This window comes from Pyrgilauda ruficollis, unplaced genomic scaffold, assembly GCF_017590135.1.
Source record: "Pyrgilauda ruficollis isolate IOZ18807 unplaced genomic scaffold, ASM1759013v1 scaffold1, whole genome shotgun sequence".
Classification (NCBI taxonomy): domain Eukaryota; kingdom Metazoa; phylum Chordata; class Aves; order Passeriformes; family Passeridae; genus Pyrgilauda; species Pyrgilauda ruficollis.
In genome coordinates, this window is record NW_024508100.1 from 10,340,120 (window position 1) to 10,355,374 (window position 15,255).

The 15,255-nt window shown below is 39.5% G+C and overlaps 2 protein-coding genes across 5 annotated transcripts in view; both read right to left on the bottom strand.

Moving 5' to 3' along the window:
• Positions 1-10,340: 10,340 nt before the first annotated feature.
• On the bottom strand, positions 10,341-10,928 carry FGFBP2 (fibroblast growth factor binding protein 2). Its single transcript, XM_041459384.1, has one exon. It carries the CDS (start codon positions 10,926-10,928, stop codon positions 10,341-10,343), a length of 588 nt encoding a protein of 195 aa, XP_041315318.1.
• Positions 10,929-13,375: 2,447 nt separating this feature from the next.
• PROM1 (prominin 1) overlaps positions 13,376-15,255 on the bottom strand; it is a 54,794-nt gene continuing 52,914 nt past the window's right edge. For all 4 annotated transcript variants that reach the window (XM_041476338.1, XM_041476154.1, XM_041476247.1 and 1 more), the window contains 2 exons: positions 15,061-15,101; positions 13,376-14,834 (listed from right to left, as the gene is read on the bottom strand). In XM_041476338.1, the coding sequence (XP_041332272.1) occupies positions 15,083-15,101 (19 nt within the window). In that variant the 3' untranslated portion in view covers positions 13,376-14,834; positions 15,061-15,082. The remainder of the gene's footprint in view (positions 14,835-15,060; positions 15,102-15,255) is intronic.

The following is a 15,255-nucleotide window of genomic DNA, read 5'->3' on the forward strand; positions in this document are numbered from 1 at the left end:
AAGTCAGTAGTTTTTACTTGCAGTGTTTCTTTATTGATGTGATGCATTGTGTTGGCAATATTGTGATTAAAGCTCCTGACATTGGTTACCAGCAAGTCTCTGCCCAGCAGAGGTGCAGCCCCCTTGGCCCCCAGCTCCCCTGGGGCAGTCAGCAGCTGTAAATCTGTTACTGACCTGCTCCCTGAACAGCTCTCAGGGCAGCTCAGCAGGCAGAGCTCGCTCCCAGACCTGCACAGCATTGCTCTGTCTCTGTAGGCAAGCACAGCAGTGTTTTCACAAAAATACAAGTGGTTTTGACTAATTCACGCAGATCCAAGCCTGTGATGGAGCATGGTCATTAGGAATGTTTCTGAAATAGTGAGGAAATTCCTCTTGTTTAATGAGATAATACGGAGAAAAAAACTGCATATTAAACAGAGGACCCAAAATTTTGATGCTAAATGGAGTTTACAAAGGGTTTTGCCTTGGCAGGAGGAGGCCTTCTGAATTCAAACAAGGGAAATTTGAGATGTCTCCTCTCCCTTAATTTTATTGTGGAAGTATGTCAGACTGACCTTAAAGAAAGTTTGCCTTGACGTTGAAACAATTCAAAGAGGTATAAATATTTGCCATTAAATAAACATGATTATCCTCTTCTATACAGGACACTAAATGCTGATGCCATGATAGGAATGATTGTTAGTATACAAGACACAAGAGTTGGTAGTAAATATATCCAAATCTAAGCACACCCTAAGATTTTGATTGTTTCTGATAATGCTGCAGGATCACCAAACAAGAAATGGTATTTAATAGATAAAAACCCCACATCTGTTTTTTCCTCTTCTGCAGGATTTATCTTTCACAGAATACAGGGGATACATTTTATATAGAAAGAAAAAAAATCTCAGAATAAATATAACATAAAATAAGGGGCTACTAGACTGAAATGTGTTTCAAAGAGAACTTTACAATATCTGGAAGAACTTATCCTCAAAACCCGAATTTGTATATTTTCATTTACTTTTGGCTCTAATACAGTTTAATCACTTCTCTACTTTAAGCACAGCTAAAGATTCTCCAAGAACAGTCATTTCAAAGTCCTGTGGTTTTATTTGAGCAGGATAGCTGCTAGATATACTAGCATAGATTCATGATATTCAGGACATGGTCAAGTTGGTTTGGCAGCCAGGGGAAAAAGCTGTTGACTGATTGCTATCTTAGTCTGCTAAGACTTCCACAGCTTAGAGCAATGCAAGAGCCTCTCTGTCTGACCAGAAAAGATTCAGAAATACAGACAAAGGAAGGGTCTCTTATAGAGAGATAAAGTGAGTAAAATGACAAAAAGATGCCATTGTGAATTACTGACTGCCATTAGTCCACTCAGGGTAATTGCAAGTCATGTGTAACTATGAGAAGGCAGAAATGGACACATTGCATGAAATCATCAGACAGTATCACCAGAACACAAGGGATTGTCCTGCTTGCCAAAAGCCCTGAGCCTGATGCTGCAACCTCTTTCAGCTGTCATGAGCTCTCTTTAAAGCACTGCAGCAAAAAGGTACCCATATGCTTCCAGCTGAAAAGCAGAAAAAACATTTTTGCATTAAGGCAATACTTGTAGAGTTACTTCAGGAGCATGAAGGTAAGAAATGAGATTCAGCCCTCTTCTAGTTATAATCCAGCTTTTCATAAAGGTAAGATTTATTTTTCTTAGTGGGAATTTAAAATTACTTAGGTATTTATTTTAGGATTTTTCTGATGTATGCACTGGTCAGTACTGAATTACTTTGTGTAGACACAGCAGAAATACTAATTGATCCTGCCTAGGTGAAGGGAACCAAGATCAGCAAAGGAAGCAGTGAACATTTCAAATACTGACTAGTTCAGTGGTGAAATTCTTCCACTGTGTGAAGTTGTTGCAAAGTGACACAAGGATCAACATAAATGGAGTTGAAGACAGAGTAGGTACAGGCCAAGATGTGGTATAATAGAGAGACATTCTCCTCTAGCTGCTGACAGCTTTTGAGGTTGTGTCTGGTCTTCTGTAAACCACATGTGATCTGAACCTTTCACTTTCAGAAATCAAAGACACTTGGATTTCCTTTCTAGTTTTTCTCTGATGCAGTCTTGGTCAGAATACCTGGACTTTCAAAAGTCTGGTAATTTTATCAGTGATAACTCTGGTCTTTATCTACTCTCATGACCCTTTCTATAAAGCTTAAGTCTGTAAATAAATTAAGCTGTACCAATAAATATATATGAGCACATATATTACAGCATATACCATAACATAACAGAACATAAAATAACATAACATAACATGTATTGAATAATTTCTTCCTTTCTGTTATGGTCATTAATATTAGTGGTTTTATTTGTATATTTGTTGAAAAGACTGGTGCATATTCTTTGTGGAGAGAGAAGAATGGATGGTTCCACCTTGACTAAGAAACTATACTGCATAAACTCTCTTGAGTTTATCACTGCCTTTAAAATTTTAGCACTGGTTCCAAGCACAGCAAGATGTTTCTAGCACTTGCTATGGAGTAAACATTCATTTCATACACACTTTTTAAGTACAGTGGGAAAATGGAAACAGGAACCAAGAAATCGTTCCAGGAAAAGGAAACCAGGAAAGAGGAAAGGGAAACCAGGGACTTCATGGTGTAGGAGACTGTGCTGGGTCTGGCTGGGATGGATGTAGCTGTTTATAGCAGCCCATATGGTGCTGTGTTTAAATTTGTGCTAACAACATGCCCAAGTTTTAGCTGTCACTGAACAGCACAAAGGCCTCCTCTGTTTGTCACTGCGCCCCTCTCCAGCAAGGAGGCTGGGAGTGTGCCAGAGACAGGGAAGGGACACGGCCAGGACAGCTGACCCCAGGGATATCCCGTGCTGAGTGACACTGCCCACAGCAGTAAAACTGGGGGCTGTCCTTCTAGAGTAACCCAGCTTGGAGATTAGTGGGCACCAGCCTGCGTGGGGGAGGTGTAAATTGGGGGAGGTGTAAAGTAAATGTCTTTGCATCACTTGCTGCTGTTTCTCCCCTTTTCCCTTCACTTATTATAATGTATTTATCTCTACCCACATTCCTTCCTCTCTATTTCCCTCGCAATTCTCTCCTCCATCCCACTGGAGAGAGAGAGTGAGTGGCTGTGGGAGGCTTCACTGATGCCTGGGGTCACCCATCACAGAGACCTAAATCCTGCAAAAAACTACTAGGAATTTTTATTTCAATGGATTCCAGGTGAAAAGGAACCAATGCAGGGTTCACTCCTGGAACTTTTCTGTCTCTAAAAATACTGATGTCCAAGCTGCATTGACACTGCCTTGGCTCCTGAACCACAGCAGTCATCCCAGCAAAGACAACAGGAAGGTGCAGTCACAGTTGTGACAACTATTTGACTGAGTTAGATTATTCCTTCTTCTTTTGAAGAAGCTATTTCAGCTACATAGAAAAAGTGGCCTTGGGCTAACACAAGCTATGCCTCCACAAGGCATGTGAGCCCCAAAATGTCACCTGTCCACTGGCAGGATTAGCCATAAAGTTTATTCTCCGTGATCCTCAGGTTATCCTTGAAATACAGTATAAGCTGTAAGGCTCCAGAGCTCACATCTGGAAGGGGCTCTGAAAACTCCTGCAGAAAGCTCAGCAAGGCAGAATAATGACCACAGAGGTCTGCATTTCACAGCTGCTGTGTGGGCTGGCAGCTCTCAGCATTTCCACCTCTGACACGACCCTATGAAGGCACAGAGAAAGGACAAAGGAAATGGACAAATGTTATTTGCCATTTTCATTTCAGTGATCTCAGCAGATTCAGGTATGTAGTGAATAGAAGCCAAAGTAAAAAAGTAAAAAAGTTTCCTGATCCATCTTTCCAAGTTCTAGTGCAACTTGTTACAGTCAGCAAAAGCTGAAAGGATGCACATACCTCAACATTTATGATTGATTTGGGGGTTGCTCAGTTAACTTAGAGAAGACATGATGTCTCTGAAGTGTTTTTTTCTTGAATCATTTCTAACTCTACAGCTCCTCCATGTGGAGACCATCAACAAACAAGAAATTAATAATCCTAAACATTAGGTATTAATACATTTTTAATGTTTTTTGCAGAGAACTAGCAATATTCTAAATATTTAGGACATTTTTTAGAATAATTCAGTCCTTTTCAGCCAGAACCTTTTTGAAAATGGGTGAAAAGCAGTGCACCAGAATATCACTGCTGAAGGTGCAGCATTACAATTCCAATGCCAGTTTAAATTACCACTTTCCCCTCTGATATAACATGGATGCACCAAGTAATATTTATTAATTTTAATTTCTATTTGTTCTTCTGTACCTAGAGAGGAATCTCACATCTATGTCCCACTTCATGCCATCAGAGAATTCAGAGACTTTTCTTCTGTGTGTGGGTAAAGAGGACTTAAGGAGTCCTTGTTAACAAACCTGCTGGTTTGTTAACAAGGGAACAGGGCTGAAAGCTGTGTCTGATAAAGAACAGCCTTCCCATAACCACTTCCCACTTTGCCCATCCACAGCCTTCAGAATCTGAGACCCAGACTATTTAAAACAATCTTTAATTACTAGATAGTGAATATAATGTGTGTATTATTGATGACACAGTCCAAATTGCTTCATGTTCTGCAGAGGGATCTGGACAGGCTGGATCAGAGGGCTGAGCCCAGTTCTATGAGGTTCAGCAAGGCCAAGTGCCAGGTCCTGCCCTTGGGTCACAACAACCCGGGGCAGTGCCACAGGCTGGGGCAGAGTGGCTGGAAAACTGCCAGGTGGAAAAGGATCTGGGGGTGCTGGTGACAGTGACTGAACAAGCCACCTGAGCAAATGTGTGTCCAGGTGTCCAAGAAGACCAGTGGCCCCTGGCTATTTGGACAGATTCGGAAAAGACAAAAAGATTTTTGAAGGTCAACAAAACTCATGAAATTATCTCACAAAATAATTTAAACCATAATTTATTTAAGCATTACATAAAGGGCAAAATCCACTTTATTTTTATGGCTGTCTTCTTGCCATATAGGCACTTGTAAATTTTAGTTTTGGAATAGTCAGTGAAACCTTGGCATCATCAAAGGCCCTTTCCTGTTAACCCATCAATGTGTTCTCTGTTCAGCCAGCTACTCCAGACTAGCTGCTTAGTATTTGTACAAAGCTTTTTTTAAAATATAAAAACCACTAGGTATTAAATATTATTTTTGTTCCTCTCTTTATCAGCTTTTTGTCCCTTCTTCAAATCATTGTATTTAAGGCAATGAACAGAAAGAAGTGAAGAGTAATGGTTTTAATTAAGTATAAACTTAACTAAACCAGAGAAACACTGCTGCATTCAGATGGGAGGTTTATATTAAACCCATGGTAAATTTCTGAATTATAAGAAACAGGGGGTCATCTCAGTACCTCTGAGAGCACCTATGTTGTCTGTACGTGGGGTGAGAGGGGAGGATGGGGGCAGCACTCCTGTACTCCTGCAGGGCTGTTTGGCAGAGGAAATTGAGAGGTCAGAGCCTGGATTTTGCTCACCATTTCCTTCATTGTGAAGCTTCTAACCTAGTCCCTAGGCACTTTATTACAGCTGCATTTGTTGGAGTACCCTCATGTTACACCAGTAAGACAAATAAAGGGGCGACCAATGTCACCACCAGCACATTAATTTTCATGGGCCACAGCAGCAGTGGCAGTTTTTTACATCTGCAGCCAGCAGAATCTAAAAGGACACCTCTGTTTCCCCTCCTGACTACAAGCATTGCGAGCCCTGAGGCAGCAGGAGCCACCACGGAGGGAGGCCAGCGGTGAGCAGTGGGTTACACAAACAGTTCTGTGACCTGCTGAGGAGGGCAGCGGGGAGGGGAACACCAACTTCTGCTCCACATCAGACATCTGCCCAATTTTATTCTTGCTCTGTACATATAGCAGCATAGCTGCTCTGGAAATCCAGACCTGGCCTCCTGCCTGTCATTCAAGCACTTTAATTTGTATTCAAGATGGGAAAGTAAACAACATGTCTGTGAGATAACATCAATGTCCTGTCATCTACTGACTGCACCTCTGCTTTGAGTTCTTACTCCTGGTCTTGTATATACCACTTCTATGTATGTACCACACACTTTTTGCCACTGTAAAATGATCTGTGAAATCTGATTAGAACAATTCTCATTTTGTAAGAGGAAAAGCAGGGTACTCCAAAAAAATCTCCTGTGGTGTGACTGACTCCTCTTCCAAGAAGAAAGCACAGACTGGAAAAGGCAACAGCAAGAGAAACAGAAAAAAAAGAGACAACCATAAAGCTTCTACAGAAGTAGGAATAGCAGAGAGAAACTTTGGGGAAATTTTAGTTTTTCCTTTGTCCTTTTGTGAGAGGTATCTCTCCCGTAAATCCATCCCATATTAACTATGACATCTACTGAAAAATCAAGAATGCAAAACGTAACACTGCATACAATGCAAGAATGACCAGAGAACACACCTAAACAATTCTCTCAGAAAACACCAGAGTGCACTACTGCATAGCTGTCATCAACTCAGAGTGTGTTGCTCCAAACTTTATCCAGTTGGCCTTGAAAAGCTCCACAGATGGAGATTCCAGAGCAGGTCTGAGGAATCCATTCCTATGTTTATTCTCCTTAATCCTCCCTTTCACTAAATCAGAACCTTAATTAATCAATTTCTTAATCACTTAATCAATTTTTGACCAGGATCTTGTCTTCTCCTATCACACACACCAGTGAAGAGCCTGGCTCTGTATTCTCTATAGCTTTCTCATATGGATTGAGGGTTGGCTATTAAGTTCCCTCCCCAAGTCTTCAGGCTGAACAAAACCCATTCCTTGGCCTTTTCTCACAGGAGGGTGCTCCAGTCCTGACCGTCTTGATAGCTATCCATTAGGCTCGCTCCAGTCTTTTTTGGATCTTAACTGTGTGTCAAATACACATCCTTGCATATACAGGTTCTCCAAATGCTTGATTTTGCTTTTTGTTTCATTATCAAAGTAGCAAGCACTTGGGATGCTTCCCTGGAAACCTAAACATGAGGATTCTGAGGCAGGTGGATACCTCACACTGCACTGAATTATCACCAGAAGTAGCAGGCCTGGGTATCAATGGTCTCCCCACCTGCAGGAATCCAGACAAGCTTTTTTACCTGCTGCTCCTCTGCCAGGAAAATAAAGACAAATTCCACCTCCACTTGGATGGATTTCCTGAGGCACTTACATATACAGGATTAACTACTTCACCTCAAAGGAATGAAACAGCAAGTTTCATTCATTCTTTCATGAGGTACCCCAAAATTGCACTAAACTCACCACAAACACTTCTCAATTCATCCTTTCATTAATGAATTGCGCTTTCATACTCGGCAGGAAACTGAAATGTCACTGTTTCTGGTGCTAAACACAATTAAATGGTGATGTAGCCAATACAGTCACAGTGCTGTTACACTGAAGTGGGGTATTTCAGTTAACATCCAATTTTTAAACATTTTGAAAGCAAGATCATTATATTTAAGTACTTGCTGAGGGTTGCATAGTGTTGCCTAATGAAATGCAACCCATGGCATGCACCACCTTCACCTCTTTCTAAAATGTGATGCTTAACTATGGTCCTAAGTATGTTATAAAAAGCATTTTGTTAAAGGGAGGCCTTTGGTGCAAGACTTTGTTTTCTGATTTCAACAGTGAAACTTCAGGTGGTCATTCCAGGCAGCACAGTACAGGGAGCACAGCCCTGATCTACTGAAATGAGACACAAGCTCCCTGGGAAGCAGCGTGCTGGCGTGTGACATCTGGCCTCTGCTGAGCGGAATTAGTGACAAATTTTAGACTATATCAACAGTTCTACAAAGTTCAGACAACTCTGCTGCCTCCTGAGCTCACTGTGTGCACAAAGAGATGACAGCATGAAGGGGAAAATGTTCTTTTGGTGAACAGATGAAACTTCTTCTCCCACTAACAGTATGGTGAGTGACCAACTGCCCCAGATTTCCCCCAGTGCAACACACTATTTGTGAGGTCATTAGTGCTGTGGATACCACTGCAAAATACTCACTCTGCAGAGTGGATTTTGCATCATACGTAACAGGAGTTTAAAAATATTTAAAAGCACTCCTCAAGAAAATCCTCAACTTCCCCTTAACATTGCAAACAGTTCCCTAATATCACTTGGATGCATTGTTCAAGTTTGCAAATCAGACAATTATATTAATTTCTATGACAGAATTAGGTGAGTAGGTGATCTACAACATTTTTTACTCACAGCACAAGAGCCTGGCAATGCTAACTGAGATCACAAGTGAAAATTAACCACACTGGATTCATGGCAGAGAAAAATACAGCTTACACATTTTATCTGCATTCAAATTATATTTCTGCCTTGTACATACAACCTTCTGCTCTGATCCTGTGTTCATGATGTGCTAGTCTTTTCCATATATATCAAAAGGTTAGATGAATGAAATAGATTTCAAGTTTTTTGGTACAAGACAAAGTTTAATGATCTGGAATTTTGTAGTGAAAATTACAAATCTGTGAGCAAAGCTGGAGAAGTACTTCAGTCAACAATACCTTGCAGAAAGGTTGCAAGGCAAACGCAGAGCACTATTAAATTCCACAGTATGAAGAATTTCCAGTTACATCCCTGCTGTGAAACTCACTTGGGAACAAAAGGGATTATTGTTAAATAATAATCTGAACATGACTGTGTTGTAAAACGACAACAGGCCATTAGATCTTGTTTTGTGTTTCGAGGAGATTTAGGCAAGTGCCCAAATTGCCAGGTAAGTTACTTTTCAGAATATCTACTGAAACCAAACATTAATAGTACCACTAACAGGTCCTGGTTAGATGCATCACTGGTGAACACTTTTCATCTGCTATGTTCAAAAATATATTATTACAATACTCTCTTATTTCTACAGGTTTTTTTTTCCTCTGGCTGAAACTCATTATTGTAATATAAACCTCATAACATTGAAAGTATTAATATTCATGCAAACTTGTTCAGTGGGAAAGCAATGACTCAGACCTGTAATTTCTCTTACACATCCTACCAACAATCTCTTAAGAAACAAGTGTCAAATACTGTGACTTTATACAAACAGCACCAGTTAAAATTTCAAGAAAGCACACCAAGTACCTTTTCAAAAAAATCTTATTTTTATTGTTTGCACTAACTGTATCATCATTAACAGCTTTCATCTCTAACAAACTGAAGCAAGCTAGTACACACAAAAACCTATGCAAGGTGAAGCAGATCCTAGGTTACATAAATGCAGTACACCTTGGTGTGTAACAAGCCCAAGGGCAGTTAGTTCATCCTAACACTTTAAACACAGTCACTCCAGTTCTGTGAATTTTTCAGAGCTGTTAAAAAGTTTCATTTTTTCTTTAAAAAGGAAACAGCTAAAATATTTATAGACATTACTGATTTTTAACCAAAATTCTTATGTCTAAATTATTACAATGCAGCAAGGACCCCTCTTCAGCTGTAATACCATTGCTCTGCAAAAAAAAAAAAAAAAAAAAAAAAAAAAGAGAGAGAAAATTAGTCACTTTGCTGTATTAGGCATAAATTATCATTAGCAGCCTGAACACTTGCCAGCTCACACTGCATACATTCCCATTTCTTTCAAGTTTGCCAGGTCCACTTATCAGCTCCTGGCTTTCTGTCTGAGCTGGAACAGAAGTGGATACAAAACAAATCACTTCTGCAATAAAGGGCTTTGCCTTTTTAAATGCTGGCTGAAAATCTGAGACTCACCAAACAAGTGCCTGCATGGTATCCCCTATTGCCTCTACAGTAACAGACTCGCAAACCAAGACAGTCCACTTGGGTCTTCTGCAAGGGATTTATGAACTAATTTCATTTTTTAGATTATTTCATTATTAACCAGCAGTTTTGATGAATAAGCTTTATTCCCTCAGTCTCTGAATGTAGTTTGTTCTAACTGATGCATTTGGCTGGATCTGATGCGTTTGTTTTTTATCTTGCTTCCCTGGCATAAATCCAGAAGGCAGCACAAGAGGAAAGGAGTGACAGAAGGCAAAAATTAGCTCAATTCGAACAGTTAGAACTGAAATACTATAGGATTAACAACAGATAGGGCAAACATCTCAGTACATACTGAAGAACTCACAGGAGGCTGTATGGGAGTCCTGAACCAATATGGATCACTGGAAATTTAAGCTGTCCAGCCCCTCAAAAGCTTTGTAATGTTAGATTTTAGCAAGCGAGCTTAGCACCTCCCTGTCCACATCCTGGAGACCCCCAAAATAAAAAAAATGTAGAACAGAATCACTCTTAGGTATATTCTACTGTGCTTTCAGATTAGTTTTACCTGAAGCAAATCCTTAACCCCTAAGGATGCCAATGATGTAGGAGCAGACACCATGCAGAGATTCCCAGCAGTGTTCCCGTGCCAGTTTCATTGCTTCTGTTTCATTTTCAGAAACTTGACCGTGTTGGGTTAGGTCAGAGTTTTGCCCTGCTTCTCCCATAGGAATGGAAGCTTTCTGGACTGATTTTTCCTGGTCTAGATCTTCTGGCTCCACACCAGCAGCTATTTGCCTCATGAGAGCCTCTGGGGGAGCCTTTTGGCACATGGTGGTCTTCAACACTTCCATGGATTCGCAAGCATGCGGGATCTTTCTGAGCTCTGCGGCGATCTGATTCCAGTAAATCTTTGGATTATTTCTGAAAGCACGACAGACTGATGGCTTGCCAGTGAATTCACACCAGTAGGACAAGCCTTGGCTTTTGCATTCAATTCTAAGTTTCATCTCCTCGTCGTCGCCACTCATGGTTATTGTGCAAACATCTTTGGTTTTAGTCCGAAATTTGATTTCTTCACCATTGCTTCTCTTCTTTGGCTTCAGCTTCTGTCCCAGTCCTCCCATGCCACAGATGACAATGAGGAAAAGGAGAGCAGAACTCTTCATGGTGAGAGGAGTGAACTGAGATCCTTGAACAGCACAATCCAAAGAAGCAGTAAGTAAATGGCTGCTCACAATTTAAACTCTTTGCGCACAAAGAAGCCTCTTTCCAGCTAAACACGGGATGTAAGGGTTGGGCATTTTTATAAAAATAATAAATCACACTTCAGTAGGCAAATGCCCACAATTTATAGCCTGAGGGAGTGTCGAATAACCCAGGGAGTGTGAACTCCCAAGAAGGTAACAAGACAAGTCTTGTAAATGCAGTTAAAATACAGAACGATAGTTGTATAACTGAGAAGCACATTCCTATCCAGGATGAACATGTCATTTTGGATTTTTAACAGATATTTTCCCTTCTCCAGCTGCTTTATAGCTATCTTCATGCTAGAGCTTGTAAAATGATATCAAAGTAAAAAAAGTACCAAAGCAATCTCTGCATCTGGATGATTATAAATGTCCTGGTAGTGTAAGTGTCCTGATAAAAAGCTGATTTGTGGAATAGGCTATCTGTGGATTTTCACAGTAAGGATGCAACTTTAGCTCTTCCTTTTGTCCACACATGACATGCAGTGGGGATGCAAGGAAGAATCAACAGCACATTCTTTGAGCCATGTATGTATACAAGAAAATAAATAAAGCTTAAGCAAAATAAGGTATTACAGGTCTAAAAACATACCAAACATCTGCAAGTTTTATCACCATTTCCACATCACCAGTCCCTTTCAGCCAAGAGAGCAAGACAGCAGAACTAACTTATCACAGTTCTCAGCAGCAGGGAACAGACGACAGAGCATATCAGACAGGTATTTGCACTTCATCACTTTCTTTTTTTACATAGATATTTTCCTGTTTGTAACAAGTGAGCTGTAAAAATGCTGTAAAACAAAGGCAGGAGAACAGAAATATTGTGGTGCAGAGTCCTGTCCTAGCAGTTTTTGCCACACTAACTAAAAACAGAGCTAAGAAAAATTCACTGTAACTCCCCTAGCATTTCAGAAGGTCATGAGGAAAAATCCCTCCCCTGCTGTGGCAATCCATGGTGCTTTTCTGGCTAGTAAGACCCCCACTAAGCACTTCTTCCAAAGTCATATACGCTACAGCCAGCCTGACCTGACCAGCTCCTGGAAAGAGCTACTGGATTGTTTATGTATGCTTCAGTAACTGTGGGGTGCTGGAAACACTGGGTTTAAGACTGGCCATACATAATGGAGCAGAACAGCAGTTTGTGTATTTAGTCAATCACTAGGTAGTGCTAAACAAAATACCAAGACAAAACCATTCCTTTTAACACAGATGGCAAAGCAGAACATCATCAACAACAACAAAAGATTCGCTAATAGAAGAGGGACAAGAGTTCCTTGCTGTGTGGCAGCCCAGATAACCTGAAAGCTGCCTGCTTGAAGAAGCAGCCACCTGAACAGGATACCATTCTGGGTATCCTAACCTTGTCCTTTCAGTCAGTGTGCCATCAGGTTCCCATGACTAAATACCATTTGACAGAGAGAACAACCTTGTTTTCTTTTCATTCCCTCTCCATGGCTATTTTAATAACATTTTTCGCAGAAACTTCATCTCTAGCTTCATTCCATTAGTTCCTCCTCTCTCTTTCCAGGCACAGTGGTGTGGCTCCAGCCAAGTCTTAGAACAACAATGGCATAAGCCTACTTAAGACTTACCATTCACTCTTCTTTGTTTTCTGGGGAGTCTTCTCACCCTACAGCCAGCCAGAAGAATCTTGTTACCCACTTCAAAACCCTACTGCAAGCACTTGAGTACCTCCTAATCTTTAACAAAAAATGTATTGTTTACACTTTGTTATGCACAACAGCACTGAGAATTTTTAGATTTGCTGAAGAGTCCAAAACAATTCAAAAGTTAATTTATACCAGTTTCAGATCTCTTGTTCTCAAAGTTTTTCAAGCCTAATCATGAGAACAAATAAACCACAAGGATAAGGAGAAATATCAAAGCTTGGACTCAAATATATTTATGTGTTAGCTACTGTGGTCCCACCAAGTGTTTGGATCATTCTAATCTGACATTTCAGTCCTGTCTTCCTGTGCTTCAGATAAAACAGTTTGTGGTCTCCCATATCAGTAGAAAACAATTATCCTTTTACAAGGTAAGCTAGGATGCCACCAGTGAACCGTGGGAGCTGAAGAACTAGCAAATATTTAATTCTGCTGCCAGTGCTATACAGAAACAGGTATCCTGTGCAGCTCATAGCTTGAATTCTACCATGTTGGCAAAATTCACATTCTTGGTGGAAGTTGGAAGCTCCCTCACCCAGAGTCAAAGTTATTTCAGTCCTTCCTGCTGCAAAAGTAAAAGTCAAATGTAGCAAAGATTTTTAATCAGGGTAAAGAAATTCACTCTCATAAGATTTTAACTCTGTGCAACTCTTCTGAGAGATGTCTCCACAACAAAACAGGGGAGAACCAAACATAAGGTAGTTAAGCAAGATCTTTTTTATTTAAATGAACTGGGAATATTTTCTCAAATTAAAAATAGAAACTTTTAAAAATCTGGAATTCTGAACATTACATATACACATATGCTACATACTGTCAATTAGAAATGTTTCCATCTATGACATAAAAATGAAAAATTTAAGGTTATTCTGGATTAAAGACTGGTATCATTTTTCAGCATTTCTTTAAAATTATAATGACGTATAGGATTATCTCTACTTCAAGACAATGAACCCTGTTTGAAACAAAGTTAACAATACTGATAGATGAAGAGATACTATTTTAGATCAATATATTGACTACTTCACCTGCCAGAAGGTTTTACACTGGTAACAGAGTTTTGGCCTTGTTGATAAGGTCTACTGTTAACTAATTCAGCAATTCAACCATATGCCTACGTTCGGTGAAATAACTCTAACAGTACAAATGTTAACTCCAATTGCTAAACAGATTTGAATTTCCATATTGTAAATCACAGTATAGTATTATTTAGCAAAAATACTACCACTGCCTCCAAAAGAGCCACAGTGATACTATTAAGGACATTACAGAAGTGGGTGTGAAAGAAGAAAAGGAAGATAGAGAATATAAAGCATTCCAAAAATCGCCAACATAGGACATCCCTCATGCTCTTTTTGAGTACTACTGAACCCTAGAAAGCTTAGCCTTTTCACTATATTATGCATCCTGCACACCCCCAACCCTCCCACCCCAAGTTTTTAAAAACAAACTTCTCCAAAGAGTCCCTTTCAGGTCTATACAGCAAAACCCACTAAACATTAAATAATTAAGGAAAAAAAAAAAAAAAAGGAGAAAGAAAACAAAACTGCAACTGAGCTTCTCAGACACACAAAGAGACACTGTGGACCCCATTACAATCCAAATTTAGTCCAATGTAGTCATTCAAGAGCACCAAATAGCAACACTGATCATGCTGGTAAATTCATTTGTGAAGAGTATTATACAATATTAAAATCTTAACTAACCACTTAGAAGTTTTAAGAAAAATGTATATACAAAAGTCTCTGGTATACAAAATGTATTTTTATGTAAACGTGTATGTACTGTATTTAACACAAATCAACAATTTAAGATAAGAACTTGAACAATTTTAAGAGAATTGCCAGGCAAAGGCTGTTAATCTAATTAAATTTATATACTGTGATGTAAGGTAGAAAGCCCAGTGTAAAAAAGTAAAAAACAAAAAAAAACATTTTAATCCAAGCCTTGAACAGTGGTATTTGAGAGGCAGTGACCTGATCACAAAATATTCTGTACAGTAGTTTATGGCATAACATTCAATAGTTCATTTGGGATTTACAGTACAGCTGACATGAAACAAGTGGCTCAGGATCTGTCAGATGATTGGAAATGCCAACATGCTTGGAAGAACAATGATGTACTCCCACAGAAGAGTCTTGAGCCTCATTTATATAGCCTGTAAATAATAACAAAAAACAATTCAGGAAAGAATTTATAAAGACTGAATTTTCATGTAATTTAAACAGAGTGAAGGGATAGATTTTAATACAAACACCAATACGACTGAATAACTTTTTTTGGTTTTAGACCTGACAGCATACTCCTGTTGCAGCAATCAAAGCAGCCTTCCTAAAGTAGTAAAGTAGTAATAGGTCTAGAATTGATTTAAGTTTATTACTTACCCCTCAACATTTCCAGTATGTGTTACCACTGTTCCACAGAGCTACACGAGAAAAACAAGAAAAAACCATAAAATAAACCCGTAATTTTCTTTTGTCCACAAATGGAAGAGAAATACTGTGTCTAACTTAGGTGAGACAAGCTCACAACTAGTAATGCTTTACTCATTTAATCAAGTATTTTTCAAACAAGAGGAA